Here is a 27,340-nt window from a genome sequence, read left to right as displayed (position 1 = left end):
TTGCTCCGGAAAGCAAACACGCCTGTTCCAGCAATGTGTGACTAGGACAGGTTAAGGGGTAGATCAAAGATAAAGGGCTTTCAGGGTGATGTTACGCTCTTTGCTTGACCGTACCCAACAATTTAAACTGGATTGGCAAGCAGGCAAAGCCACAGGTACTCTTTGCAGCGACTACTGAGTAAGTTTGATCAGCCTTTCTTCACTGATGATAGGAATTAAGGGAAAGGTAAGAGAAGGAGCTTGGTCTTTATGTGAGTTCTCCTGGTTGAACCAAAGTCTGGCTTCTAGACAGAAATACCTGGGGTCTTCTAAAACTACAGAAGAGCAGGTCTGATAAGAAACATCCAGGGGCAGAAATCCACCAGAATATGTGCTCTGACACCAGCTTAAGTTACGTCTACGTAAACCTGTACTCATACATGGATTTTTTTGTATTTTTTTTTTACAGCTGTACAAATTAATGAATAGACACATTGATCACATCAATGAATTCCTGCTCCTTGAAAGGACTGAAACAGAAATAAGTTTTAACTACTTCAGGTCACGGAGAAAGGCAGTTCTTGTACTACCCAACTGTATTTGATTTTTAAATAGGAGACTGAACAGCAGGAGAAAGTGGTTGAAGTCTTATTTTATTCAGCTGACAGAGTGGCAAATCATTAATGGTAGGTTACAAACGTTATTTGGGTTGGATCACAAGCCCGCCTGGTAAGATGGGGAAATAAAATTGTTACACAAATTGTAGAGAAGCTTCCTGAAGTTGGTTGTCATGATAACTCAAAACTGATACCAATACAACAGGTGGTGAAGTTAAATACAAGGAAACAAGACCGTACCCGTGCTTTGATTTAACGCTTCCAGGCCCTGCCAACAGCTTGGTTTGCAACCTTTAGGAGATCATGGGATTTCTCTCCGGCACAAAGGATTGCTGAACGGCCTCCGAAACTACAATCCTACCTTACTGCACTTGAGTTGTTCCCAACCCCACAGCACTGGCGTACGCTGTCAAGATATCCACAATCTGTTTTGTTTCTAGGGTCATTCGAGCTTCGGTCAGCCAGTCGTGTGCCACTCTCCTAGACTCTCCTCTTAACTGGTTGACAAATTTAGCTGCCAGCTCCAGGTCTCCGTGTTCAATGCAATACGAAGCGTAAGACAGTAATTTAAAGGTGTCGAGATCGTCAGGGCTGAGCTCGGCAGGTGGCTTCAGCTGCTGGGGGTGAAACATAAGCAGCGACTGCAGGTAAGAGAGGAAGTATTGATACAAGCTGTTTCTTGTTTCATCGATCATAGCCACTCTTTTGGCCAGTTTTTGGACTGTGTAGAAACGTGCTCTGAGGGCCTCCTCACTGTAGACTCCCCGCGTCAGGGACTCCTGAGGGAGAGCTGACGTTAGGGTTTCCGTAAACGCGTTGTCAGAACAACTGGCTTTGATGGCCTTCACCGCGCTCTCCAGTGGTTGTGTGGGACTATCCCCAGAGGCTGTCTTCATGCAGTATTTGAGTGCTTCAACAGAAAGCCACAGCTGATGGGCCTTTCTGGCTTCCTCTTCTGCTACTGCGTGACCTGCAAAATAAGCCAAGAAAGGGACTGTCAGTTGGGGGCACACATACAGGAAGAGTTTTGAGCACAAGCAGCAAAACCCGTCCCCCTGAACACTCTGCTTTTAAACACAGCTGTCCCCTCGGCACTTGACCTCAAAGCAAATTTGTTCCGAGAGCCAGGGTGAGGACACGACCACAGCTTTGCAGCTGGGATTCGCTGAGTGCTCAGCACTGGGGCAAAGCCAGGCCCATAAGCTAGGTGCCTAAGCCTGTTTTAAGCACCCAGGGTTGGGTAACGGGCCTCGGGGGATCCCAGCTTTAGTCCTTAAAGAGATGCGATTTCTGTGCTCACTCTCAACTGCTTGCTCAATTCCTTTCAGCCTGGCGAAGGCAGTGTTTATGTCCAGCGTGAAGTTGTCGAGCTGTTCCTGAGTAAGGCGTCTGAATTGCATTTCTTGTTCACTGAGCTTCTCCGATAAGTTCTGAAACAGTGAGATACAAAACAGCTGTTTCAGGTCTGATAAATTATATTTAACGTATTTTTAAGATCTGTTTCTATAAATCTGTTGTCCTTGCTAGGGACAATCCATACAGTAAATACAATATACTAGTAATAAGCCTTATGTCCTGGTGTATTCACCTTATTAGGGTGAATTTAACAGTTACTGCACTTGCAACTGTCAAAAATTTCTCACTTACAGCAAAAGCTTTTAAGACAAGTCTGAATAAAACCTATGCATTCAGGCACTTTATTTCCTCTCTTCAAGACAGGCAGGCTTCCCTCCCCAGCCCGCGTTTCAGTCTTCTAGAAGATGGTTCACAACTCTTGTCCTGTGAAGCATTTCCTTTTGCAAGGGTTCATATATCCCCCTAATTCCCTTGGGGACTCTTCTCCCTTACCTGCTCAAATTCCACCTTTAGTTCCTGCTCCTGGATCTTCAGAACGTCCCTCAGATGGTCTGTGTGGGCAGCAGCCTGGCGCCGCAACTGGGTCCTCATTTCGCTCTCCATCACCTCTCGGACTTCCTCAACCTGTACACACACCAGCGGTTGTTATTACACTGCTAGTTTTCAGCTGCTTGTCACATGCTACGATGGTATCATCCATCAGTGATTACCCAGGGTAGATTTTATAGAAGTGGCATCGATAGAGCCTATGTTTCCTTTTAAAAAACAACTGTCCAGGTCTGTTTTTATAGCTGAGCCTCTTCCTAAAGACTTGCAAGAATAGCTCCACAGTGCCAGTGACCGGTGCTTACACTCACCAGGCACTTCATCAAAATCAGGCAGTTATCAAAATACTTATATAAAAGATCCAGCAACGTGACAAACTAAACACACTGATGTTTGTAAACCAGCTTCCAAACAAAAAGTACTTTACCTTTTCCCCACATGCTGTAACAGTGTCAGAGTTGGACACGGCTTAATAAAATGGTAATATCCCTTTTACCTGATCTTGTGTAAAACAGCCACTTGAGAGAACACAGGTTAGCACAAGGGGGCACGGTGCGGGTTTATTTAGGAGCAGTTCAACAGTTTTTTGGGTTTCTGGCCTTTTTTTTTTTTGTAAAAAAGTATTTCCAACCTTCCATTAATACAAAGATGAGAGTTCAAGCAACTTCTAAAAAGAGCTCTAAGTTAATACCTGTTACTGCAATGTTTTGAACTAACAGGCTATAAATGAAATCCTTTGTTTGCATGTCGATGCAAACTTTTCAACTAATGGCCAGTGTTTAACCTCATTTTCAGAGGTGTGTATGTGAAAACAGCAGGAGTATTTGGCACAAGTGCCTGCAATATGGTATCTCAAAAGATAAAACCGCCAATGCCGAAATTCCTACATTTTTAAGTTGCGCTTGCTTCATGTCCAAAGCAGCATTCTGAGTTTCATAGTCCTTTTGAAAGAAATCAAATCCCAAAATACTGGCAAGGAGCGGAAGAGCATGGAGATACCTGCTAGAGGCAGGACGGAGGGACTACATAGCCTTAAGATGGCCATACTGGGTCAGACCAAACATTGCTTTTGACCCAGCAATCCTATCTCTGACAGCAGAGGGGTAACATGAAAAAGTTGTTCCCTGTTTCACTGTACGATTTTACCATTCTAACTTTGCAGAAGTTTCCTTGCTCAACATGCTTAGCCTGGGGGTCACCCTGTCTGAAGTCTCCCCATCACTCAGAACACCCCAGTTGCTCTTCTGTGCACTTTCTCTACGTCCTTTTTGAGCCAGAGATTCAAGCAGGTGTGTTACACCACTTTACCTTCTTCTCTTGTTCTAGTTCAATCTCACTTTTGTGATGCTCCAGCGCTTTGGCCACGGCTGCCTCGAATGCTTTTTTATCTTCAAGTTTCTGCTTCTCCAGGGCTGACTCGATGTGCTGCTGCTCCCTCACTCGCTGCTCCGCCAGCTCCTTGTTTAACTGGTCGATGCGACGATGGGCATGTGCGATGAGAGAATTTAAGTCATCTGTGGATAACTGGCCAGCTAAAGAAAACACAGGGCATTAGGAAGGTCTGCAGGGAAACTCTCACCATGGTGCTTGCCCATCTCCCACTCGAGCACTCTACAGCTCCACGTGGTTGACCAGCGAGCACCTTTCATGAAAAGTTTCTGAGCTCTTCAAGCGCTTGACCTGTGCTAATGGCCACCCAGTACCACTTTCTGAGCCACATCTCCAAGCAAGTACTTTCTATCGATAGAAATTATCTGAGTTTCTTTGAAGTGATTCACAGCTTTGATTTACGCTCCCATATCCATGTCACACTCAATCAGAGGAGACTGTCGACAACACGGTCCATTTCTTGGTCTTTACAGCACCATGTGTTTTCCCCTGTGACAGCACACAGAGCAGCAAGACATGTAAAAACCCAGTGCTGACCGATACCTCCAGCTGGGTACAAACTTAAGAGAAATTTTTTCCTAAAAACACTGAATTGATTGTGAGAGTCAGCCAGAATTACCTTCTCTTTTCAACAGTCCTCCAGACCAACTGCTCTTAATCAGATCTTTTACCCCAATTTGTACCTTTCAGGGCTTGGCCAACTCCAAGAGCAGCAGGAGTCACAACTACATCTGTGTCTGCTGAGAAGTTTCCTATTTTTCTGCTGGGAGAGGAGGAGGACACAAGCTATGCCTGCAGCATTTGGAGACCCGAGAATGGCACAGGCTCTGTAAAATGCTGCCGCTCATTTCGCAGTGGCTGCCAGTCTAAGTCGCCTGTATGAAAAACCAGGGACTACTTGGGAACGTGTTCCTGCGGGGTCTAAAGCAAGTGAAATTCCACAGTCTGTCAGCCATTCTGCTGGTGAGGGCTGGAGAAAGGACTGGTGTGGGAGGGCTTGGTGCAACAGTGCTCATGTCCAGCAGGGAAGCTGACCAGCTGACCAGTCCCAACAGCACTAAGCTCAGCTGTTGAACTTAACACCGTTACAAACAGAATGGGGTTTTTATGCACTCCAGTTTTAAATTACGCTTCTTTGATCAAAAGAAAAAAAATAAATAATAATCAACCTCAGAATCAAAGAGTTAATCAACACTTCTAAAATCAATCATGAAGATTCAATTTGGAGAATCAAGCCAACTTCAAATTAAATGGAACTGGTTTTGGGGACCCAGCTTGGAGCAGCCCTAGTACCTGGATGTTTCAGCGGCATCATCAGGAGCTGGTGTACCCAGCAGCTCCTTCAAGCCAGGAGTGCTGCGAGGTGGCCCTGCCTGAGGGCAAGCACTGTCACGCAGCTTAACTGGAATGGTCAAAGTCTGTTTCTCATTGGAATCTCGGCAGCAGGTATAGACCAGCTTAAATTCACAAAGAAAATTTAACCCTGGCTTTCAGAAGCCAGCGATTGCTCACCTGGGAAGCGCTGCTGCACAAAGAGCTTGTGGTTTAAGCTAGACATGCAAAAGTAGTGGAAAGGACCCCAAAGCACACCTCAGCCTGAAATGATTTAGGAATGCAACATTTCACCCCTTTATTGATACCCCCTGTAATGTAAAGATGAACCACATAAAAAAGAACAGATAAAAGATGACATTCACAAGACCAGAACAAGTTACAGGAACTCACCTAAGTCAGTTATCTCTGCAACAGAAAGAGGAGAGGTTGGAGAAGTTAATGCACATTCACTACAGTAAGTCAGACATGCAAAAGTAAACCAGAAAACTAAGAGTTCCATATCTACAGCGACCAAACATGAGTCCAAGTCTATAGGAATTCAGGAAGAACAGTAGGTAGAGTACAAAAGTCTCCCTCTATTATATGCAAGACGTAGCCCAAACCATCCCAACCACTGAAATGACCTTTGGAAACCCACAGATTGATGCTGAAGTTTAGCCAGAGCAAGGAATACAAGTTTGAAGTAGAAAAATGCAACAGGACACTGGAAATTTTAGTCTGACATTTCTACGTTCTTATAAATCAGAAGCAGTTGGTTCAGGAACAAGCTCCCAAGCAGCAGCGAGAGCCACGGCCCATAACAAGTCAGTCCCATATGTATTTCAGGAGGTCACACCAGTATGAAACTGAGTGCATGGAAGGTACCAGGAGGTTCCCTTCCCTCCCCAAAAAGGGCAGCGATCACAAAACTCAAGACGTTCTCCCTTTATTCTGCACAAGGAAAGGCAGCTCATGAGATTTCCAATCTCAGGCAAAGAATTGCAGTAGTCACAGCAAAAACAGAACATAAGACACGCATTCACTGCTTCTGTGCAGTGTTCTCTATTTGATCCAAACCTGGAGCGACCTGGCTCTCTTCCCGGAGTACCAGGAGAGAGAAAGAGATGTTTAAGCAACCATATGATATTTATCATAGAAGAGCTAAATTTTTTGAAGCTTCCAATACAGCACAGGCAGTTTCCAGAATTAAGCCTCTTCATAACACCCGCTTTAGATTACTTATGTTAATTGTGAACTAAATTTCACTCCAAACAATATGGAAATCAGGATGCTGGATGTGCAATTCAGTTGCTGTAGTTACAGAAACACTACGAACCAAAGTGCCTGCCCCACAACAAGCACAAAGTAACCCTGCGATCGGAGACTTACTCAGCCCCTTCCAGCCAGGCTTCACATCGGGGGTGATACTGTCCAGCTCTCGCTGAAACTCTTCTCTAGCTGTAGCCACAAGCTCATGATATTGAGCTACTATCTTGGCCTCAGACTGTGCTGCCTGAACCTGCAACAAGCAAAAAGGAGATGGTTATTTTTCAAGGCAAGGATCTAAGAAGGAGGCATACATAATTTAAAGCCAGGCCCTGAGTTAGTGGCAGATACCGTTACACTCCAACCCAACCAAAGCTTTCTTATGGGAGAAAAAAACCCCACCCTGTGATATCAAACCTCTCGGATACAATGATTTCTTGCCGGAGCTACCGCTAATCCGTTTCGTCTCCCACACACACTGTAACTAGATAGCCGGTCTGCAGCCTAGACAGGACCAAAACAGTATCTTAATTCAGCTTATGTCTTTAAAGATCTCTAGCTCTTTTTCTCTACTTACAGCTATCATATAGGCCTAGTAAGCTAACCGTGTGACTGCTGCCCTCCTCTCTGTAAGTTCTGATGTGCCCACTATTAGGCTAAATTCACTCAAACCGCGCCTGATGAATTATCAGCTGTCCTGCAAAGGGAGATAAATTTCACCTTTGCATTTCTCCCCCGGTCTTCTGAGCTGTGAAGTGATTTACCCACCAAGTCACTAGCACACATTGCTCCTACTCCTCCCTAATCGCACGGTGAATTCCTCTTGGCAACAAACAGAAAGAATTACAAGTCGCCCACAGAAAGGACAGGCACCAGCCAAGGTGGCTGGGGATTCTTTCAGGACAGAGTTCAAGTTCTCGCGAAGAACCAGTCATGTCCGATTACTGGTAGTATAAGCAGCTCAAAGACCGAGTATAGCTAAAAAAAGATGGAATTTACACTTTAAAAATATTTAACCTGCTACAGAGGATTTGGGAATGGGAAGTCTGTGCAAGCTGCCGAGTAGTCCTTACTCTGATGGCAATTATAAACAGTCTGTGGAAGCATTACCTTTTTCACAACATTGTCCAAGTCAACAATCATGTGATGAAGATTTTCTTCTGCAGCAGTAATGTGAGATTTGGCTCCTGCGATCTGAGACTTCTTGGCATTCTCGATTACGCCTTTCATCTTCTCTAACTCTTCTCTGAAAAGGGAAGAAGCTGCTAATTAGAACGCGTACAGATGAGCTTACTTTATGCTGTCTGTATTTATAAGAAGAGCTACTGGATAACTCTACTGGTGGTTCCCATCTACCAGCTCTATGGCTAAGATGCTGTGATTAAAGATTTTTCTTTCCACAGCCTGAAGCCTAAAGATGTCAGTGTGTCAATTCCATGTAAAATGAGAATTATTTATAGTACAATTAGGACTCAAGACGTAGCTGGAGGGGGCAGATGAAAGAAAGTTCACTGAAAGTAGTTAGTATTAGTAAAGCTGTTAGTATGAGAAGGCAGACATTTCCATCACATAACAGAGTATCAAGGAAACATTTTTAATATAGATGGCTTACTCTTGCAGAAGTGTTTTGGACATGGTGACTGGTGAAGATAAATGAGGATGGAAGAAAATTTATAGAGCTCTGTAAAGATAGATATTTTTTTTTGGTAATTAAGAAAGAACCAGTTTCCTCCAGCATAACTGGAAATCAAAGAAAAGTGAAAAAGCGTTCCTTTTCCGAATCCATTTAAACCAATGAAGGTTTCTAACAACCTCATTGGAATAAGGAACAAGCTTTAAAATAAATAAGTAAATAAATAAAAGCAAAGGCATCCAGTCGAGCAGTAGAGAATGAGAGCTAGTGTCTCTGGGGTTCGGGTTAGCTTTGTTTTGCTCTTTGAAACCTCAGTTACACCTCCTCATTATTTTTAGTCAGCACAGCAACTTCAAAGATAAGAGAAGTTTGTAACTTAAATAGCAACTGTGCAACTTCAAGGATGATGTTCCCCTCTTTTTCCTGATGCCCTCTTACTTCTACACTCATTACAAGAGCAACTTGGAGATGTTTGTCGTCTTATTTTTATTGCTATAATCCCTACACAGAGGCTGCACACCAGACTCAATGCCTATCAGCGTGGTTCATACAGAACCGTGGGTTACGAGTGTGCTCCATTTCAGAATTCAAGTTTTCACTTGAATGGACATTTCTATGAAAAAAAGATCTCACCTTAAAAGCAGCTCTGCTGACAGATGGAACTGCCAAACAATGCTGTAAGGTTTAATTTCTCATTACAACTAAAGCTACCGACTCAATACAGAGTGTGGAGCCACGGAGTCCTTGCAACAGGTTTAATATTGAAAAAGTTATCAAAAAATAATTTTAAAAGGATTATGCTTTTTTTTTGTTTTCAATCTTATTTGAACTTACCAACAGTATATATAAACATTAAGGAGATAAAAACAAGTTCTTAAAAAGAAGAACAGGACTGTTTCAGACTCTGGTACAGTGAGGACCATGTGCACAGGCACCTAAGATCACACACTGCAAACTGAAATATTCATTAGTGCACGTGACTCTTCTTTATTTGGCACAAACACATCAGTTTAACAGGAACAGGGGTGACTGCATACTTCCTAGAAACTCATCTAGTGTCTGCCAGGCCTCGCATGGGTGATGGTCACTTACCACTTGATAAAGCTTAAAACCAAGCAACTTACTTGGCTTTCAGAAGGGCATCAGTGGCTTCATCCACTGCTCTCCTCCGGTCCTTCAGCGCTTCCTCCAGAGTGCGCCACTGAGATGTTTTGTTCTCCCCAGCAGCCTAAGAAGCACAGATTCCTAATTAGGGCCACCACAATCATGAGTTATCAAAAAAATTAAAAAAAAAATAAAAAATTAAAGCCTGCAGAGATTCATTTCACTCAAACTGAGCACCATTTTCATCTTTTACCAACAGCACAGCTGGAAGCTTTACAAATGATTTTCCCCTTCCATTGTTTTCTTTTGTTTGATTCTTAATGTTTTTCTCCAGCTGAGCAAAGCCATCTGTCCAGGTAGAAGAGCTTGTGTGAGGAACACTGTCTGGTGCCACAACATTTTGGGGGAAAATCTCTACATTTGTTAAAGTACTGTAATACTTTAAAATTACTTCTAAGCTTAATACTTACTAAGTACCATAATACTTTCAAGTTCCTTAACTTTAAAGTAAGCTTACCGCTTTAAGCCTAAAGGGCTACAAAGATGATGAGGGGCCTAGAACATCTCTCTTACGAGGAAAGGCTGAGGGACTTGAGTCTTTTTAGTCTGAAGAAGAGAAGACTGAGAGGGGATCCGATCAATGCCTATAAATACTCAGAAGGGTGGGTGTCAAGAGGAAGGGGCCAGTCTTTTTTCAGTGGTACCCAGTGACAGGACAAGAGGTAACGGGCACAAACTGGAATATAAGAAGTTCCATCTAAACATGAGGAGGAACCTCTTTACTTTGAGGGTGGCAGAGCACTGGAACAGGCTGCCCAGAGAGGTGGTGGAGTCTCCTCTGGGGACATTCAAAACCCACCTGGACACATTCCTGTGCAACCTGCTCTAGGTGGACCTGCTCTGGCAGGGGGGTTGGACTAGATGATCTGTGGAGGTCCCTTCCAACCCCATATCATTCTGTGATTCTGTAAAAGCAAACTCTTAAGATACTTGTTTTTCTAACTAGTAGATTAAATCTCAAGCGCTTGTTTAGTTGCCCATATACTCCTATTCGTTTGATTAACCACTAATCTATATTCTCTGCTCCTAACTGAATAGGAAGAAGTGGTTCCACACGAACTCCAGCATTAGCACACCAGAACCACAAGCTGTCATTTCCAGACGAGAAAAGACAATCCAGCAAGAAGATTTTGGCAAAGGTAATGGTTCAACAGAATTACAGGGTGGACAGTGTGATACCCTAACTATATCTAGGTTAAAAATGGGCTTGGAAATTAAAATATAATGAATTAAAATACAACATGAAAACTATAAAGGTATGACCTTGAACTTTTCTTCTTGCAAAAGGGAAGTAAAGGAGCTGGGGGGAAAAACCCAAATTCAAAGGCAAACCCACTGTATTATTCAACTACACAACATTTCACAAGCGGAAAGATAAGTTAAAACTGATAAAAGTAAAGACATTGCAAGAAAAGCTTCCAACTTTAATTGTGAAATGAGAAGGTTTGCTGAACACAATACAAAAATATTTAAAAAATTGTCCCCATTTGTCCAGTTTACCTCAGAATCATCCATGGCCTCCTTCAGTATTTGGGAATGGGCATTCACTGCTTGCACAGCGGACTCCTGGGCAGTGATCGCCTGAAGGGTCACACGAGCTGTCGTGCTTAGGGCTCCTTCTAGAGTTGCTGCAAGGGCTGGGGAAAAAAAAAAATCAATTAATTGCATTAAACTACAAAGAAAAGAGCCTTAGAATTAGTAAAATGACATGTTATATCCTCTGCATCTCTTTATTTCCTATGACTCAAAAGAACTGGTCAGTTGAGAAACTGCTTGCAGCCTACAAAAGAAGAAATGTTGCCAGAACACACTCCTCCTTCAGAGGAGTACGAAGGTGCAAGTCTGCACTTAGAGCAGTGAAGCTGCTCAGTAGAAGACCTTCACCGTGTTTCTGCAGGGTGGTGCGTTTAACCCAGTAGATTTTTTTCCATCTTCACTTGTTACAATGGTTATTAGGAGAAAACAAGTAAATTTTCCTATCTTCCACATGAAAGATATATTCCAAATACAGAGTTACCTTTCCTTGGTAGACTCAACTATCTATTCCCATTGGTATAGAAGCACAAATGAGCTATTAATTATTCAAGCAGAAACCAAACCAGAATAGTTAATCAGAGTGAGCAACACCTGCCTTTCTGGAGTCAGACATTTATTTCTAAGTAGGGTAAGTAAATCCACTTTTCCAGTAAATACTCCTCTGGATTTTTCCAGTGTAACATCTCAACGTTTTCACTTGCAAAGAAGTCCTTGTACGAAGCGGATGACTAACACCAAGCTTCTTATTTCTCTTCACGTTGCTCTTCTACGCCAGACAAAGCTCTGAACAGAAATAAGAGGCAGCAGACCACAACCAGCATGTCTACTCTGAGCCTGTTAAATCCAGGCTTGTACACCCTTCTCATCCCTCGTGTGCAACAACAGCCCAAGGCTTGGACTATGGCTGAGGACCAAACCACTCGGAGGGGAGTCCAAGTGTGGTCGACGCATCTGCCAAGATCCCGTTTCACATGCACAGTGGTCGGACAGGGCAGATCAGACACAGGACACTGCACCAGCGCCTCCTCCACCATCAGCCCTTTCCAAGCACAAGGAGAATAATAAAATACAAAGGCCGTAGCTCCCATAGCAGGCTGAAGCGTGTCCAATACCTGGCCTCAGGATTGTTAAACTCCCTTTCAAGCCTATTTTCACTGGCTGCATCTATGTTAACAGTAAACTTTCACTTACTTTAAATACAGTTTCTGTTCAGCATCCTGGTAGTCAATGTCTCTAGCGTACCCACTCTCCTTCCCTCACCACAGAAGGTCTGCAGAGCCATTGCAATCAGCCGTCCTTGTGCTGCCCCAAGTCAGAAGACAGCCTTCAACACCTGTTCATTTCTCCAAGAGGCCGGTCTCCTCTTGTCCTCATCAACACTGGATGGAGAACAATATGGAAGCTTTCTAACACTGCAAGCAACCTGCAGCTTGAGCTGGGTTTGCTTTCAGAAGGTAATACCAAAGTAGCTGGCTACACATTGCCCAGACACACTAGACAGCAAAACACCATCTTCCAAAAAAACATTTCTCTATTTTACTGGCTTCCCCTGAGGCAAACCAGGAAAGGACCCTGATTTAAACAATCATGCTGTGGCCAAACCAAGACCAAACAACAGCCCAGAAGCATTTAAAATCTAATAAACCAAGTGGGGGATGAGGGGGAAGCAAAGCTCACTGTTTTGAGCAAGACACACATGGAGGACATGAATTTTGAGACACAGGAAAAGCCAGACCACCTCCTAGTAATACAGCTGGATTAACAGATCCGCCTCACTTAGAACCCAAGCAAGGAACTGTTGTAGTTCCCAACCCAGAACCAACAGGCAACTCTTCACAGCACCTCGACATACTGTCCCCTGAACTACTACAGAAAAGGTCAAGGCAACAGCTCTGTAGACAAGGACCTTGTGTTCCCAGAAGATGGCAACTTGAACACGGGTCAACAGCATACTCTGGCAGCAATGAGTCCGACCACGAACAGGGCTGCATCAAACAAGAGCAGATCCCACAGATCAAGTGAAGGAATGATTTCACTCTAACTGGCACTTATGAGACATCTGGAACATGGTGTCTCATTTTGAAAGCCTCAGCATAAGAAAGGTACAAACAAACTGGGGAGCGACCACTGGAGAGGCACCAAGATGGTCAGGGGATGGGAGCACGTGACACAGATGAGAGGCTGAGGGATCTGGGCTTGTTATAGCCTGAAGAAGAGAAGCCAAAGGGGTATCTTAAGTAACGCCTTCCACATCTAAAGCAGTGTTACAGAAGAGACAGAACCAGAATTCACAGAGGTGCCCAAGGAAAGGGCAAGAGGCAACAGATCCAAGTGCCAACAAGAGAAAATAACTGGATGTATCAAGTTCTCCATCATAAGAAGTACTGGCAAAGCTGCTCAGAGAGGTGAAACAATCTCCATCCTTCAAGAGCTTCAAACCTCCCGGGAATATGGTCCTGAACAACCTGCCCCAACTGTCCAAGCAGGGGGGTGGACTAGAGATCTTGGACGCCCATTCTAACCCAAAACTTTCCACCATTCTTTGACTATCAGTTACTTCTTAGTGGGTGGAAGAAGCTTCATCACCCCTCCTTCTGCCAACACAACATGGGGACAACAACAGAGGTGCGTAAGCAACTTTGAACTCTAAAGCCAAAACACTCCAACAATTCTTCTGTCATGTATAACACGTATAGGGAAACCTGTCAGTAAGGACTTACCAGCTATCTTCTCTTGCTCCTCTTTGTCTTGCTGGGCAAGCCGGGCTGCAACTTCTTCCGGTGACCGTTCTTTTATGGCATGGGAACCTTCATGTTCTTTACCTATTCAGAAGCAAAAAAAAAAAAAAAAAAAAGAGTTAAACTGTTTTAGCAGAGAGTCCAAATTGGTATATGGATTACTTGTAGGGAAGGGACTTTCTTTTCAAAACCGATTTTTATAGTCAGTGTCACGAACTGGAAAACATGAAGCCCAGTTTAAATTTTAAGAGAATATCTGTTCTTAATTTTTTTCAGTTCTCCTTTGGTATGCTTGGAGACTCCAGCCAAAGTAAAGAAAGATTAGTGAGGCAGCTATGGTGAATCACAATTACACTCTATTCCCTACCCTAAGGCTACTTAAAGTGCCTGTAAGAGTGAGCACTGACCTAAGTAATTCTCTCAAGACCAACCACAAGTCTGCATCTGAACTGAGGAGAGAGCCCAGAGCTCTCAGACTCACGCTGCAACAAAAACCATCAGGTTACATTTTAATAATGCTGATGCTAACTCTGAAGAATGTATTTACTTATTGCTGGCATACTTTTTATGAAAGTACATTTATGAAATACATAAAAGAAATCAGTATAATCTCATCTGAAAGAGACTCATATAGAAGTTAGTGTTTCTTGCTGAGTTAAACAACAAATGCAGTTTCTTCACTTGGCCCTGGGCAGACACGCTTTTCTGAAGAGCAGTCAGAAAGCCCCAAAGAGCAGAGGCAAACTGGACTGTACAAGCTCCAGTTCAACATCCAGGCAGGCTTTCCTCTTGTGGTCATGCCTATACCTGTCCCAGGTATCAATCTCAGCTTCTGAGTATGTTAAAAAAAAATAATCTATAAACAGATGATGAAAGTTGTTTGTTCTGCAAAAGGCACAAAGAATCACGCCTTTAAAAACTGACAAATACACAACACAGAAGTAAGAATTTATACACTGAAAGCTACAGGATTTTGTTTTTCATAATCATGTTCACATGATTTTTTCACCTTCTTCAGTCTGTATGCCCGGAGCTGGCACCGACATGGCTACACCTGTTGCGGAGATGATCTGTGCTGCGGCCTTGCCTGCTGTTAAATACAGTAATAGAACAAAACCAGTTAGTACATACGAGCTATAATGTAAGAACAAGGATACAGGACCTACACCAGTGCACGCTGCCTGGTGAACAAAAAGGAGGAACTAGAGCTCCGTGCTCAGTCAGAAAGTTATGGTATCACAGGAATAAATGAAACATGGTGGGACAACTCACATGGAGGATGGTGATGGACAGCTACAGGATGTTTCGAGAAGACAGGCAGGGAAGAGGAAGAGGAGGAGTCATGCTCTTATGTTAAGGTGAACCTTGAATGTATAGAAGTCAACTACAGCAATTATGGAAACTCTATCAAATGCCTCTGGGTCAAGATCAGAAGGGTCATTTCCAAGGGGGATCTTACAGTAGGCGTCTGCTACTGACCTCCAAACCAAGGCAATAGGGCCAATGAAGCAATATTTGTGTCACTTAAGCAAGCTTTGGGTCAACAGAACCTGGTTCTTATGGGTGACTTCAACTACCCAGACATTTGTTGGAAGAAGAATAGAGCAGCTCACACGTCATCTGTCAAGTTCCTGGAATGCACAGAGGACTGCTTCCTCATCCAAATGTTAGATGTACCAATCAGGGAGGAGGCACTGCTGGACGTGCTACTCACAAACCAAGAAAACCTGCCTTGTAGTACCTTGTTTAGAGATAGCCTTGTCTGCAGTGATCACAATAGTGTGGAGTTTGGGATCCTGCTGCACAAACCAGAAGGCCAGTACTAAGACAAAGGCTTTAGATTTTAGAAGAGCAAACTTCAGCTCAAACTGAAATTGGCAAGAGATGTCAAAAACTACAAGAAAGGGTTCTTTCAGGTACATAAACAACAAGCAGAAACAGAAGGAAAATACTGGCCCACTGTTAAACAGGAGAGGTGAATTAGTCACTGACAACGCTGAAGAGGCAGAGGTTCTCAACACTTCCTTCACCTCTTCACTGTTGGGCCCCAGGCCTTAGGAACAAAAAGCCCAGGTTGATGCAAACACAGACCCTCCATCAGTGAAGGAAGAGTTGGTACGTGAACTATTACAGGAGCTTCACCCCTACAAAGCGATAGGACGAGGGGCAACAGGCACAAGCTGGAACATAGGAGGTTCCACTCAAATATGAGAAGAAACTTCTTCACAGTGAGGGTGACAGAGCACTGGAACAGGCTGCCCAGGAAGGTCGTGGAGTCCCCTTCTCTGGAGATTTTCAAGACCCGCCTTGATGCAGTCCTGAGTAATGTGCTCTAGGCAATCCTGCTTCAGCAGGGGAGTTGGAAGGGACCTCTAGAGATCATCTAGTCCAACTCTGACAATTCTGTGATTCCGTGAAATTGATGGGCCCTGACAATATCCACCCGAGGGTGTTCAGAGAGCTGGCTGACGTCATTGGTAGGCCGCTCTCCATAATCTTTGAGAAGTCACGGAGATCAGGGGATATCCCAGAAGACTGGAAGAAGGCCAATGTCACCCCCAGCTACAAGAAGGGCTCAAAGGAAGATCCAGGAAATTACAGGCCCATCAGATATACTTCAGTCCTGGGAAAGTTATGGAACAAATCCTCTTGGGGGCTGTCATAAGGCCAATGAAGCAGGTGACTGGGAAAAGCCAGCATGGATTCATCGAGGGCAAATTGTGCTGGACAAACCTGATCACCTTTTACAACAAAGTAACCTGCTTGGTTGATGTGGGGCGAGTGGTGGACATTGTCTACCTGGATTTCTCCAAGGCTTTCGACACTGCTCCCCACAGCCTCTGCCTAGAGAAACTGATGCGTTACAGTCTAGACAAGTGGTCCATGCGGTGGGTGGGGAACTGGCTGGCAGACCACACACATGGTGGTAAATAGCTCCTTTTCAAACCGGCAGCCTGTCAGAAGTGGGGTCCCCCAGGGACTGATATTGGGCCCAACACTGCTTAGCATCTTCGTAAGTGATCTGGATGATGGGATCAAGTGTACCCTGATGAAGTTTGCCAATGAAACCAAACTGAGTGGGGAAAGCGGACACTTTGGAAGGGAGAGCCACCCTGCAGGAAGACCTGGATAGGCTGCACCTGGGAAAACATAATCCATATGTACAGCACAGCCTGGGATCGACCTGGCTGGAGAGAAGCTCTGTGGAAAGGGATCTTGGGGTCCTGGTGGACAACAAGCTCAATATGAGTGAAAAAAGTGCTGCTGCTGCAAAGAAAGCCAACAGGATGCTGGGCTGCATCAACAAGGGTGTCACCAGCAGAGATAAAGGAGTCATTATCCCACTCTACTCAGCGCCTGTCAGGCCACACCTGGAATGCTGTGTACAGTTTTGGTCCCTGCTATACAAAAGAGACGTGGGCAGGCTGGAGAGGGTCCAGAGAAGAGCCACAGAGATGATCAAAGGACTGGGAAGCCTGCGAGGAAAGGCTGAGAGAGGAAAGGCTATATGAGGAAAGGCTGAGAGAACTGGGTTTGTTCAGCCTTGAGAAAAAAGGGCTTAGGGGAGACCTTAATGCCATGTTCCAGTATTTAAAGGGTGGCTACAGAGAAGATGGAGACTACCTTTTTACAAGGAGTCACATGGAAAAGACATGGCGTAATGGGTACTCCTGGGGAGAGTCTGATTGGACATGAGAAAAATTTTTCACAATGAGAACAATCAGCCATTGGAATAATCTCCCCAGGAAGTGGTGGATTCCCCAAAATTGAACACTTTCAAGATTCAGCTGGACATAGTGCTAGGCCATCTTTTCCAGACTGTGCTTCTGCCAATAAAGGTTGGATCCTTGAGGTCCCTTCCAACCCAGTATTCTATGATTCTAAGACTTTTTTTTTTTGTTCCTTTGTAGAAACATATTATTTGGACACCGGTATTGTTTCCAGAAAAAGAGAATTTCCTGGACAAAGAGCAACCAGGTATTACTTACACATACACACACGGCCATGAGAGATAAATGTAAAAAATGTCACAACTGCTCCTCTCTAAATCAGTTCCATTTGATCTGGCTTTGCAGTACCTCAGTAATTATCCAAAAGTAAGCTTCTTGCATTTGCACCAAGAGGTAAATTGCCTCAGAGAGCAGCACCCAAAGTGCTCTTTCTGCTGAGTTTCGTATCTCAAATGTGCAGTATAGCCATTGTTTGTGTTAGATTCCAAATATTCTACAAGCTTCAAAAAAAGCTAAAGCCATTTTAGATAAATTTTCTCATGACTGAAAATAATGATAATTCTAAGAAATTGTAACATACTCATCTTCAACTACTCCAAAGGACTATTTTAATCTCCCCTAGGATGTACGGTGTAAGAGATCATTAAGTCTTTTGCTTCTGTCGACATGACATTCTGTAGTTACCTTCTTTTTCCTCTGAAGGAGCAACAGGTTCTGTTTTGCTCATCTGGGATTTGGTAACAGGCTGTTTAGATTCTTTCATTACTTCTGCTACAGATGAGATCTTCAGTGGACCTTGCTGTATCTTGAAAAATCAAAAGTAACACAGTAAGTTTGTAAGTAAGTAAGTAATGGCCTGTGTTTCACCAATTCCATTATAATGGAAAAGAACATCTCCGTGTTCAGACGGCTGTATGATAAATCTAAACTTCAAGGTACAGATGAAAACAGTGCAAGGCCATATAATTCCTTGCTTTCATTTTTAATTTAGAAGGAATCTTTGCAATTTTCACCTCCCCAAAGACTGAAGGTATAGTAGTGGTAATTTTTGCTACAAGTAGTTATTAAGGTATGCATACAAAGGAAATAATTTCACGCCCCAAACACTCCAAACACTTCTGAGTGTTTCAAAAGACTACAGATAACGCAGAAACTATAAAAACCACAAGCACAGCAAGGCCTGAAACAATTCCAGAAAGCAGATTTCAATTACTTCCCCTTGGACATGATTTAGTCCACACAGGTATACCTTAAATGAATTCAGTTGACACTTCTCCTCTTAGTTTCATACCTCTTGAGAATTTATAGTAAAAAAAAAAAAAAAGGGCCATTAGTCTTCCTGACCCAGCTTCAATTTTTCAGGTAAGTGCTCCAACAGCTTGCTCCCCCAATTGTAATTTGTTGTCCACCAACACTTACGTGAGTCACACCTCCCATCCTGCCCAATCTCTATGCAATTCCTTTTCAAGTTGTAGCAGAAAATATATGTAATTGTTTTAAAGCTACGTGACTGCATAATTAAAGATATATTTAAAAAGAACAATCATGATTTTATCCGGTTGTCACTGAACAGAAGATGCTACGGGCATGGAAGTATCAGATCTGCACGGCTTCACTGATTTCCCTTTGAAAGGATTCAGACGCTAACGCTCACGGCAGACAAACACTCAAGCGCAGTGTATTGCAAGGTTTTATATTAATCCTTTAATATCCATCATGCAAAGCCACAAAGTAAAAATAAAAGCATTTGAGTTAGAGCCATGACTGGGCAGGTGATAACTTTGCTGTCTGACCAGTCTGTTTTGCCAAATTTACTAGTGTCTGGGAGGCATTAAGAGCTCGGATGATCACGACTGAAGCATAGCTAAAACCAGAAGAGATATAGTTTTGGTTAACTGACAACTCTCCCATTCATTAAGAACAGCTTTCTTAAGCTCCAATTAAAAATATTTTGGGTTTTTTGAAAGCCAAATGGCTTCTGAAAGCTCAGGACAGCCACGGCGAGAGCAGCTTTTCAGCATTCTTGGTTAATTGGGGAGTGTTTGCTTTCAGATGCAGGAGCAGAGTAACTTCCAGACTGGATTTCCAGAGCTGTGCTGAAAACAGGAGCAGGTTTTTCTTTCTGCAGGGCCAAGTCACTAAGATTTCAAAGTATGATGCTTATGCATGGCTCCGTACTATTCAAAGCTTTAGTCATTCAAAAATGTTCTCAGATCTCTTTAAATTAAGTTCGGCTTAGAATAACAGTTTAATCCTGCTACATCGCTAACTACACTAACCCTTCAGTAAAACAGTTAAATTCTAGTATGTCGCCTACCCCTCTTTCCCCAGTTTATTTCTGAGAATCAGCAGAGCAGCTATTCAGTTAGGATCCTACTAGATTATTTTACTGTAAATAAACCCAACAGTTCTACGACCCACAGACCGCAATCACAAGGTGAGAAGGGGAAATGTCCAAGCATCACTGTTATGCAGCACAAAGTAGTACCTCGGTTCATAATTCTTAAACCTTCTTAATTTAAGAATTCTTACAAATTCTTAAAATTCATAAATTCTTAAGCGCACAGCAAAATTAATCAGAATTTGAAAACTAAGAAGAAAAAAAAAAAAAGAAAAATGAAAGGGTGGGAGTGAACAGGAAACACTTACCGGTTTCTTTGGCATCGGTGCGCTATAGGGTGCAGGACCAAGTGCCATCTCAAAGAGCTTATCCGAGTAGGGAACAGCCTTCTCTACGCTCTCCCGGAATTGCGTATCATAGCTGGCATACAGGACGGTTCCGCCTACTCCTCCACCCACAAAGAGGACACCTGCACCGATGATTTTGCCTGCAGAAACACTGTTGGGGGGAAAGAAGAGTGGAAGTTACATAAACTGTATTGTATGACAAACATCAAACAGTTTGTGAGACTTTATCTGACAAGTGGGGACAACCGCTCTGTTCCAGGAGCTTGCCAACAAACCCAGCACCCGCTCTAAATCACTTTTCAACACCAGCGAATCCCTGGTACCAAACTGGTTCATGCCTAACCCAAAGATCAGATGGCAACACACAACTTTCCTTCTAAATATTGATAGTCTTGATTAGATTCATTTAAATCTGACTGAATCGAACAAGAAACACACAAAACCATGAGAGTAAGAGTTATTCCACCAAAAAAAAAAAAAAAAAAAGAACAACAAACCCACCATTACCAACTTGCTCTCACATTAAACTAAGGAGCAGATTCCCTTTTGGTCAATGCAACGGAAGAACCAATTCCACCCTCCAAAACCTTCTACGTACCCAGACTCTCCTGAGGAAGTAGCATATCCACGGTACAGTCGTAATGGACGGAGTGACGCTCTCCCACACCGGCTGCTCTGCAAGGGGTGGAGGAGGCGAGAGTTAAGCACTGAGCACATTTAAACATCCCTTCACCTCAACAGCAGTGTCGCTCCATCACCACATCTTGCACACCTTCCAAAGGGAAGCACTAACCGGCACTAGAGCAGTGATGCTGGACCCTGTTTTCCCTAAACAAAGAATAGTTTTCTCACGTGCAGCTTGCAGGTTAAGGGCATTTTAAGAAACAATCAGGCATTTTGAAAAAATGAGCAAAAAAAACCAAACCACCACATCTTATTCCTGCATTTATTTTGCCTATTTATGTTCCCCACCTCCAGTTTGGGCAGTATAACTGGGTTAGCTCAGATTCCCTTCAACAATCTCGTACACTAGAACAGCTCAGCTGTGAGCAGTGCAGAAGACAACAACAGCTGTTTAAATACTTAAAACTATTAAAAATTGTAGTTAATACTTCAAAATATTTTTATTTCTGAAGATGTATTTGAGCTTCCAAACCAAGGCTTCCTCCTTAAAAGAGTTAACAATGCATCCACTTTCCAGACAGACATCGGATTATAATATAAATGAAATTGCTATATGAAGAGCGATATTTCATTACATTCTACTCAACAAAACCCACATTACCCAAGATTCTTATCGTCTTTATATTTTCGCTGAAAATTAAGATTAACCAGAAAGACTGGTTAAGCTACTCCAGCCTACAGAAGAAAAAACTCTGGCCCCTCAGGTGTTTTTTTTCCACCCCCACCCCCCCCCCAATTGGTAAGAGAGGAATACCAGACTCACAGGAAATAAGAGTACAAGGCACAAAAGGAACTTTTCCCACAGTTGAGATATTTTGAGCAACCAGAATTCTTTTGCATTAAAAAAGAAAAAAGAAAACTGATGGATGCTTCACTACAACATAATCCCAGGAGATAAGTTTCTCTATTTCCTTTTGCATATGGCAATAAGTAACAAGCAAAGGTCCTGTGGTTTAGGTCCCATCCTTGTCCAACAACGTAGAGAGGAAAGGCAGGAACACTGAATTCTTATTCTTTCCAGAAGAGCAGCCAAATTTTTGCATGTGTACAGCAACAGGAAACATGCTTTTCTTACCCCTGAGACCTTCACAAGCTCTAGCTGTGCTCTATGGCTGATTTTCTGGTTTTCAATAGACAGAACGGGAGACAAAATAACAAATATATTCTGTAATGGGTTTGATTATTAGATTTGATTGCCCCAGAGGCATACACCAAGGCTTCACCAGTCCTTTCAAATGGAACACCACTAATAAAAGCCTCTTAAATCATTTTGTAATCAACTGCTGGACATGCTTCTGAGTCTCAATAGGTCCCTATTACACCATGAAGCATAGAATGAGTAAAATACTTGAGCGTTATGCATACAGCTGAACCCAATAAAATGAGGGGATTAAAAAAAATTATTTTCTATTGATCTGTTCAATTCCAGTCCCTTCCAGCGCTCTGGGTTTATGTTATTTTGCCTGATGCTCACCTGGAAACAAGCTGTGACTCCCAAGCCCCCCGCCAGGCTTTCTGGAGGTTATCCCACCCTGCGCCATGGCAAGAGGCAGCTCAAGGCAACTCACTTGCCTGTCACTGCTCAGGCTCTACTTGCCTTCTAGGTGACCCTGGAGGCTGCCACAACCATCACCTCGGTACCTGGGCCAGTTCATCCATTTTCACGTTGGCTACAGCCCTACTCACGCCTCATGATGGCAAATAACACCATACCCATTTAGTTCTCCCGCCTTCAGTAAACACATCTGCTCCCGCACTTAGGAAGAGGCTGCGCCCAGGGAGCAAGCAGGGCAGAGGAGAAACCTCCCTTCTTGCTGTTCAGCATTTGTGCTTTGTACATCAGGAGGGGTTTTTTTGTGGGATTATTGGTTTCGGTCTAGATGCTTTTTGGACCAGAAGATATTCTGAGGTCCCTCCCAAGCTGGGCTGTTCTACGATTAGCCAAATCCTCGTTTTTCTTCATCGTTCATCAAGATGTTCCATCTACGCTGCCAGACTCTGGCACTAGTGTGCACGTAGCAATGGGAGCGATAACTGAAACCAAAACAAGTCCCCACCAAAACTCTTTCTGTCAAGACACTGCAAACAGAAATTCCCACCGCTGGCAGAGGAACAACCACCGAAAATCTTTAGGTACCAAAGTTTTATGAGCAGAAGCCCAAGTCTGATTTTCCTCCCTCACATCCAAATACACGATTAGCTCCAGAAAGCACTGATTTTCTTAAAAAAACCCAAATTTTTTAAAGAAGCATTGCTCTCTTTTGGCCATCACAAAAATCTTACCTCTATTTGCTATATCACCATAATTTGGAAAACTACAGGTAGTGTCTAATCTCCCTTTTACATAATTTCAGTCATTTTTATACCCCTGTGATTTATCTGCAATAATGTCTCAAAGGAGACATTCTTCCTCCTCTTCCCGCAGTTCCACATGCTATTTGTTTCACCTGACTTATTAAATGCTTATTATTTTACGTTCATTATCTACTGTTACATCACCACAAGAATCACTTCGCAGGGCACATCACACCTTCACTCTAGTTAATGCTAAGAGCCTCAGAGAACCCGGCACTTGAGGTTACCCACGTGAGCTCCCCCTGGCCAAGGGCTCAGGACAGGTACAGCAGAATGTTAATAAAAAAATAAAATCTGCCTTGCAGGTTTATATTTCACGTGTAACTTCAAATAACCAGACACAGGACACACCTCTGCGTTCATTCAGTCCCAGCTAAAGCTCTCCCGGTCACCAGGCTCGAGCATCTCGACCCAGAATTTGCACAGAATGAAGCTTGCGAGACACATTCGGTTTTCTGGAAGGTGGGATTTGTGTACTTGAACAGGGAGAGCAACCAGAGACTTCAAAGAAAACTTGTCTTCATTATGACAGAGGTTAGATCTAACAAGGACATCTGGCCACGGAACTCAAATTTCCCATCATTCACAACTTCTGCCAAGTATCATACCTTTTTATAAAAAGCCCGCTGTTTCTTTTCAAAGGAAACTACAGAAATACTTCAAATAAGGGAAGAAGAGTTCCCCTGCAGCACCGCACGTGTAGCTGAGAACATTTATGAAATCACTGTGACAAAGAACCACTTGTCTCAAAGCCAGAACTTCACTTTACTTGTTAACAAGTTTACTGATCCTCCATGCACAGAGCTCACAAAGAGAGAAGGATAAAATTTTGCCCCGTCACCACCACGAGCATTCTACTGGGATTTTCTGTACTCAAACCTTCATCCTGCTCTGGCTTTGGGGAGCAGCAGTTGCTTTGCTGTCCCCATCCAGCCACACTCTGCTTCCCGGCTTCCTCTGCTCAAGCAACCGAGCATCCTCAAGGACCTGTTCCCCCACAGTCCTGACCGGGTCCAGCTCTCCTTAGACAACTGGATATTTTTAACCTTTAAAGAAGTATCTTAACATCACAAAACAGAAGCAGACTTGCCTCACTGACAACTTCCATATAACTTGTATGTAAAAAGGGTTTATTTCCATTCTTAAAAAAACTTTGTTAAAACTTGCCACTCCCAATATTAAAAAAAAAAACAACCAACCAACCCGAACCAAATACACATTTCTTTTTTGGGCCGTATCAAAGCAAATCAATGCAGTTTCACTGGCTGAATAGCAAGGTGTCATCACTCACAATAATGCTACCGTGAGGTCTGCTGGCAGACGATGAGACTTTGGCCTGAGCTTTAGTGAACTGAACAGGGCAAGAGAAACTCCTAAACATGACCTGAGATGCACCGAGTCTCGTGTCAAAAAAAAGAGGTACAAAAGTGCTGAAGGAGTAATAAAGACAAGAAAACGGAAGACGGACAATAAGATATTAAAACTGCAATTATGGCTGCTTGGGGATCACCACAGCTGGAGCAGAGAACAGACCAACGATGCTGGCCCAGCAAGAGTGTGTCTGTTGAACGTTCTCCCCCAGGCAGGAGGATGCGGGCACCAATGGTGCCTTCTGCAGCCAGAGGGAGCATCTCTGTGTCACCATGCTGGTGTCCCTTTCAGGCCTGATGGCATCAGCATCTGCCTGACAACATCTTAACTGCCAAAGGGTGTTACTTCCATGATGGGAGTTTTCACTACCTGTGGAAAAACTACCTAGTATCATCTCAGATCAGGTTAGGTTAGTTGATTAGAGTCCACAATTCTGCACCTCTTGCAAAACAAGCACTGTAATTAAAAACATTTGTTTCTTATTTCTAGTTTCTGCCTCTTTTGCCACCCAAAAATACACAAATTTTAGTTGCAGAAAGTCCATGGGACCAGTAACAGTCTCCACGTACAGTTTGCTGCAAAGCTTCCTCTCAATATCAATAAAAAGAAATAAAATATATAAAAAATTATTTAATTGCATGCCCACTTTTGCTGTCCAAACTAAATCTCCGTTGTACTTGGTCTCGTCAGGAAATATGAGTAAAGATAAAGGAAAGAAAAAAAGGTTTTTTTTGAAGTAAGGAAACAAACAGCGAGGATACAGACAACAAACTTCAGAGCGCTGCAGCATCTCTGTGTTTGCACAGTTCTTCCACCAAACGTTTATAGACCCAAAACACACTTCTGAGCTGCAAAGCACAACAGTGGCTTTTCCGGTGCTGTACAGTCATTCCAAACATATTCTTTTAAAGACCGAATACACCCACAAAGCCCTAAGTGATAAACATCTGCAAAAGCGTGTTTCCCGTCTTCTCAACTCCCAGCTCAAACTTTCCACAGGCCTGCAAACCCTGAGCCTTATTTTAGCGGGCATCAGATGACCTGGCCCAGAGAACTCTCCAGCCTTATAAAGCAGCAGAGGAAATGCCAGCTGCTGTGGTGGAAAAGGCTGCTAGCTTTAAAACGGGTACCTTTCAACTACAAAGACAGTGGGGGGTGAACACACAGCTTTTCCTTCGCTGAACTGTGTGAATAAAGAGTAAGGAACACTGGGATGTAAAGCAGAATGCAAATAAGCAGACACCTGAAATACAAGCCGGGGCCGTAGCGGGGGAGTTGCCCTCACCTATAAACCCTTGCAGCTTCTTAAAGCTGGCTGACTGCTTCAAAAAGGCTCTGTATCATATTATCATAGAATGGTTTGGGTTGGAAGGGACCTTAAAGATCATCGAGTTCCAAGCCCCCTGCCATGGGCAGGGACACCTCCCACTAGAGCAGGTTGCTCAAAGCCCCATCCAGCCTGGCCTTGAACACTTCCAGGGATGGGGCATCAACAACTTCCCTGGGCAACCTGGGCCAGTGTCTCACCACCCTCATAGGAAAGAATTTCTTTCCGATACCTAATCTAAGTCTCCCTTCTTTCAGTTTAAATCTGTTACCCCTCATCGGGTCACTACACTCCCCAGCTCTCCTGCAGGCCCCCTTCAGGTACTGGAAGGCTGCTATAAGGTCTCTCCGGAGCCTTCTCTTCTCTAGGCTGAACAACCCCAACTCTCTCAGCCTGTCTTCATAGGAGAGGTGCTCCAGCCCATCATGCGATGATACCATCCCAGTCTCTACTGATGAGGAAGGACAAAGGTCTAGAAATACACCCAACTGGCACTTTCCCCCTGCCATTGCACATACTCTCTGTGCCTGACTGGGAAGACTTGAAGGGTCCCCGTTACGTCCACCTGGTACCACCACCTGAAAGCTGACGCTACTCATCACCCAGAGCACCGGGACCCCCGCCATTAACGGCACGGCCGGGTGGTCGGACCCACCGGGGCTCGAAACGGGGACGGGCTGCGAGGCCGGGCCGGGGCGGCGCAAGGGAGGCCGCGGCGGGGAAGGCAAGGTCATGTCCTTTCCCGCCGTTCAGCAGGCCCAGGCGCCCCGCCGCCGAAGAACCGGCCGGGCCGTGTGCCGCCGCCAAGCCCTGCCGCCCCTGCGGGCTGCGGCCGCGCTCCCCGGCGCTGCCCCGAGGTCGGGACCGGCAGGAGAGGCGGCGGCAGGCCCGGCGCCGGCAATGACAGCCGAGGAGACTACAGCCCCCAGCATGCAGCGCGGCGTGCCGCGCCCCGCCCGCCCTACTTCCCCTGGGTCCGCCACCCGGTAGGACACCAGTAGCAAACTACAAGGTCCAGCATGCCTTGCGGCCGCCGAACCCCGCGCCTCACGCAGTGCTGCCGCGCTGCACGCCGGAACTCGTAGTACATCCACCCGACTAGCTGGCCGCCCCCGCCCGCCCCGGCGTCCCGTTGGCGCTCGCCGCCGCCCTTCAAAAACCCAGCAGCCAATCGCGGCCCGCGCGTGCGGAGTCATTCAGAGAAGACTGAGCCACGATTAGAGGACGCGCCGCGCCTCAAGAGCCCCCCGCTCTCCCTCTCGCACCATCCCCGCCGGCAGCCCCGGCCCGGCCCGGTGTCTGCGCGGCGGGCGGCCAGGCCTCGCCGTTTGGAGAGCAGGCCACCGCAAGGGCGGCCGGCGGAGCCCCCCCGCTCAGGGCTGCGCGTCGCCCGCCGGCCCGTCCGCCCCGCTCACCTGCGCGGCCACGGCAACCCCCGCTCGGCGGCACGCCCGCAGCATGGCCTCGGGGACAGCGGCGGGACGGCACCGTGCGCGGTAACTGCCAGCACCGCCTGCCTCCACCCCCCGGCACCGCGAGTAACGCGCAGCGCGCATGCGCAGCGGCCGCTCGGCCTTCCGCTCCGCCAGAGCAGCGCGTCCAATCAGAGGAGACGGAGCGGACCGTATGCAAATGACGCGGGGAGG

General features: G+C 44.8%; 1 protein-coding gene across 7 annotated transcripts; it reads right to left on the bottom strand.

Moving 5' to 3' along the window:
- Nucleotides 1-617: 617 nt before the first annotated feature.
- On the bottom strand, nucleotides 618-27,238 carry IMMT (inner membrane mitochondrial protein). Of its 7 annotated transcripts, XM_074147769.1 has the most exons (16): nucleotides 27,110-27,235; nucleotides 20,556-20,632; nucleotides 19,919-20,108; nucleotides 17,979-18,074; nucleotides 14,535-14,608; nucleotides 13,422-13,437; nucleotides 11,390-11,399; nucleotides 11,019-11,036; nucleotides 10,765-10,901; nucleotides 9,225-9,328; nucleotides 7,578-7,713; nucleotides 6,591-6,720; nucleotides 3,807-4,030; nucleotides 2,445-2,576; nucleotides 1,897-2,026; nucleotides 618-1,566 (listed from the first exon to the last, which is right to left on the bottom strand). In XM_074147769.1, exons 1-16 carry the CDS (start codon nucleotides 27,152-27,154, stop codon nucleotides 959-961), a joined length of 2,127 nt encoding a protein of 708 aa, XP_074003870.1. In that variant the 5' UTR covers nucleotides 27,155-27,235; the 3' UTR covers nucleotides 618-958. The 7 variants fall into 7 exon arrangements, with proteins under 7 accessions (XP_074003870.1, XP_074003866.1, XP_074003868.1 ...); XM_074147765.1 differs by lacking the exons at nucleotides 11,019-11,036; nucleotides 11,390-11,399; nucleotides 13,422-13,437 and adding exons at nucleotides 5,613-5,627; nucleotides 13,521-13,622 and having other exon boundaries at nucleotides 14,548-14,628; nucleotides 17,954-18,074; XM_074147767.1 differs by lacking the exons at nucleotides 11,019-11,036; nucleotides 11,390-11,399; nucleotides 13,422-13,437 and adding an exon at nucleotides 13,521-13,622 and having other exon boundaries at nucleotides 14,548-14,628; nucleotides 17,954-18,074.
- Nucleotides 27,239-27,340: the final 102 nt, after the last annotated feature.

Source organism: Numenius arquata, chromosome 5 (assembly GCF_964106895.1).
Source record: "Numenius arquata chromosome 5, bNumArq3.hap1.1, whole genome shotgun sequence".
NCBI lineage: Eukaryota > Metazoa > Chordata > Aves > Charadriiformes > Scolopacidae > Numenius > Numenius arquata.
The sequence above is the reverse complement of the archived record's forward strand: the minus strand, read 5'-3'. Positions and strand labels throughout refer to the sequence as shown.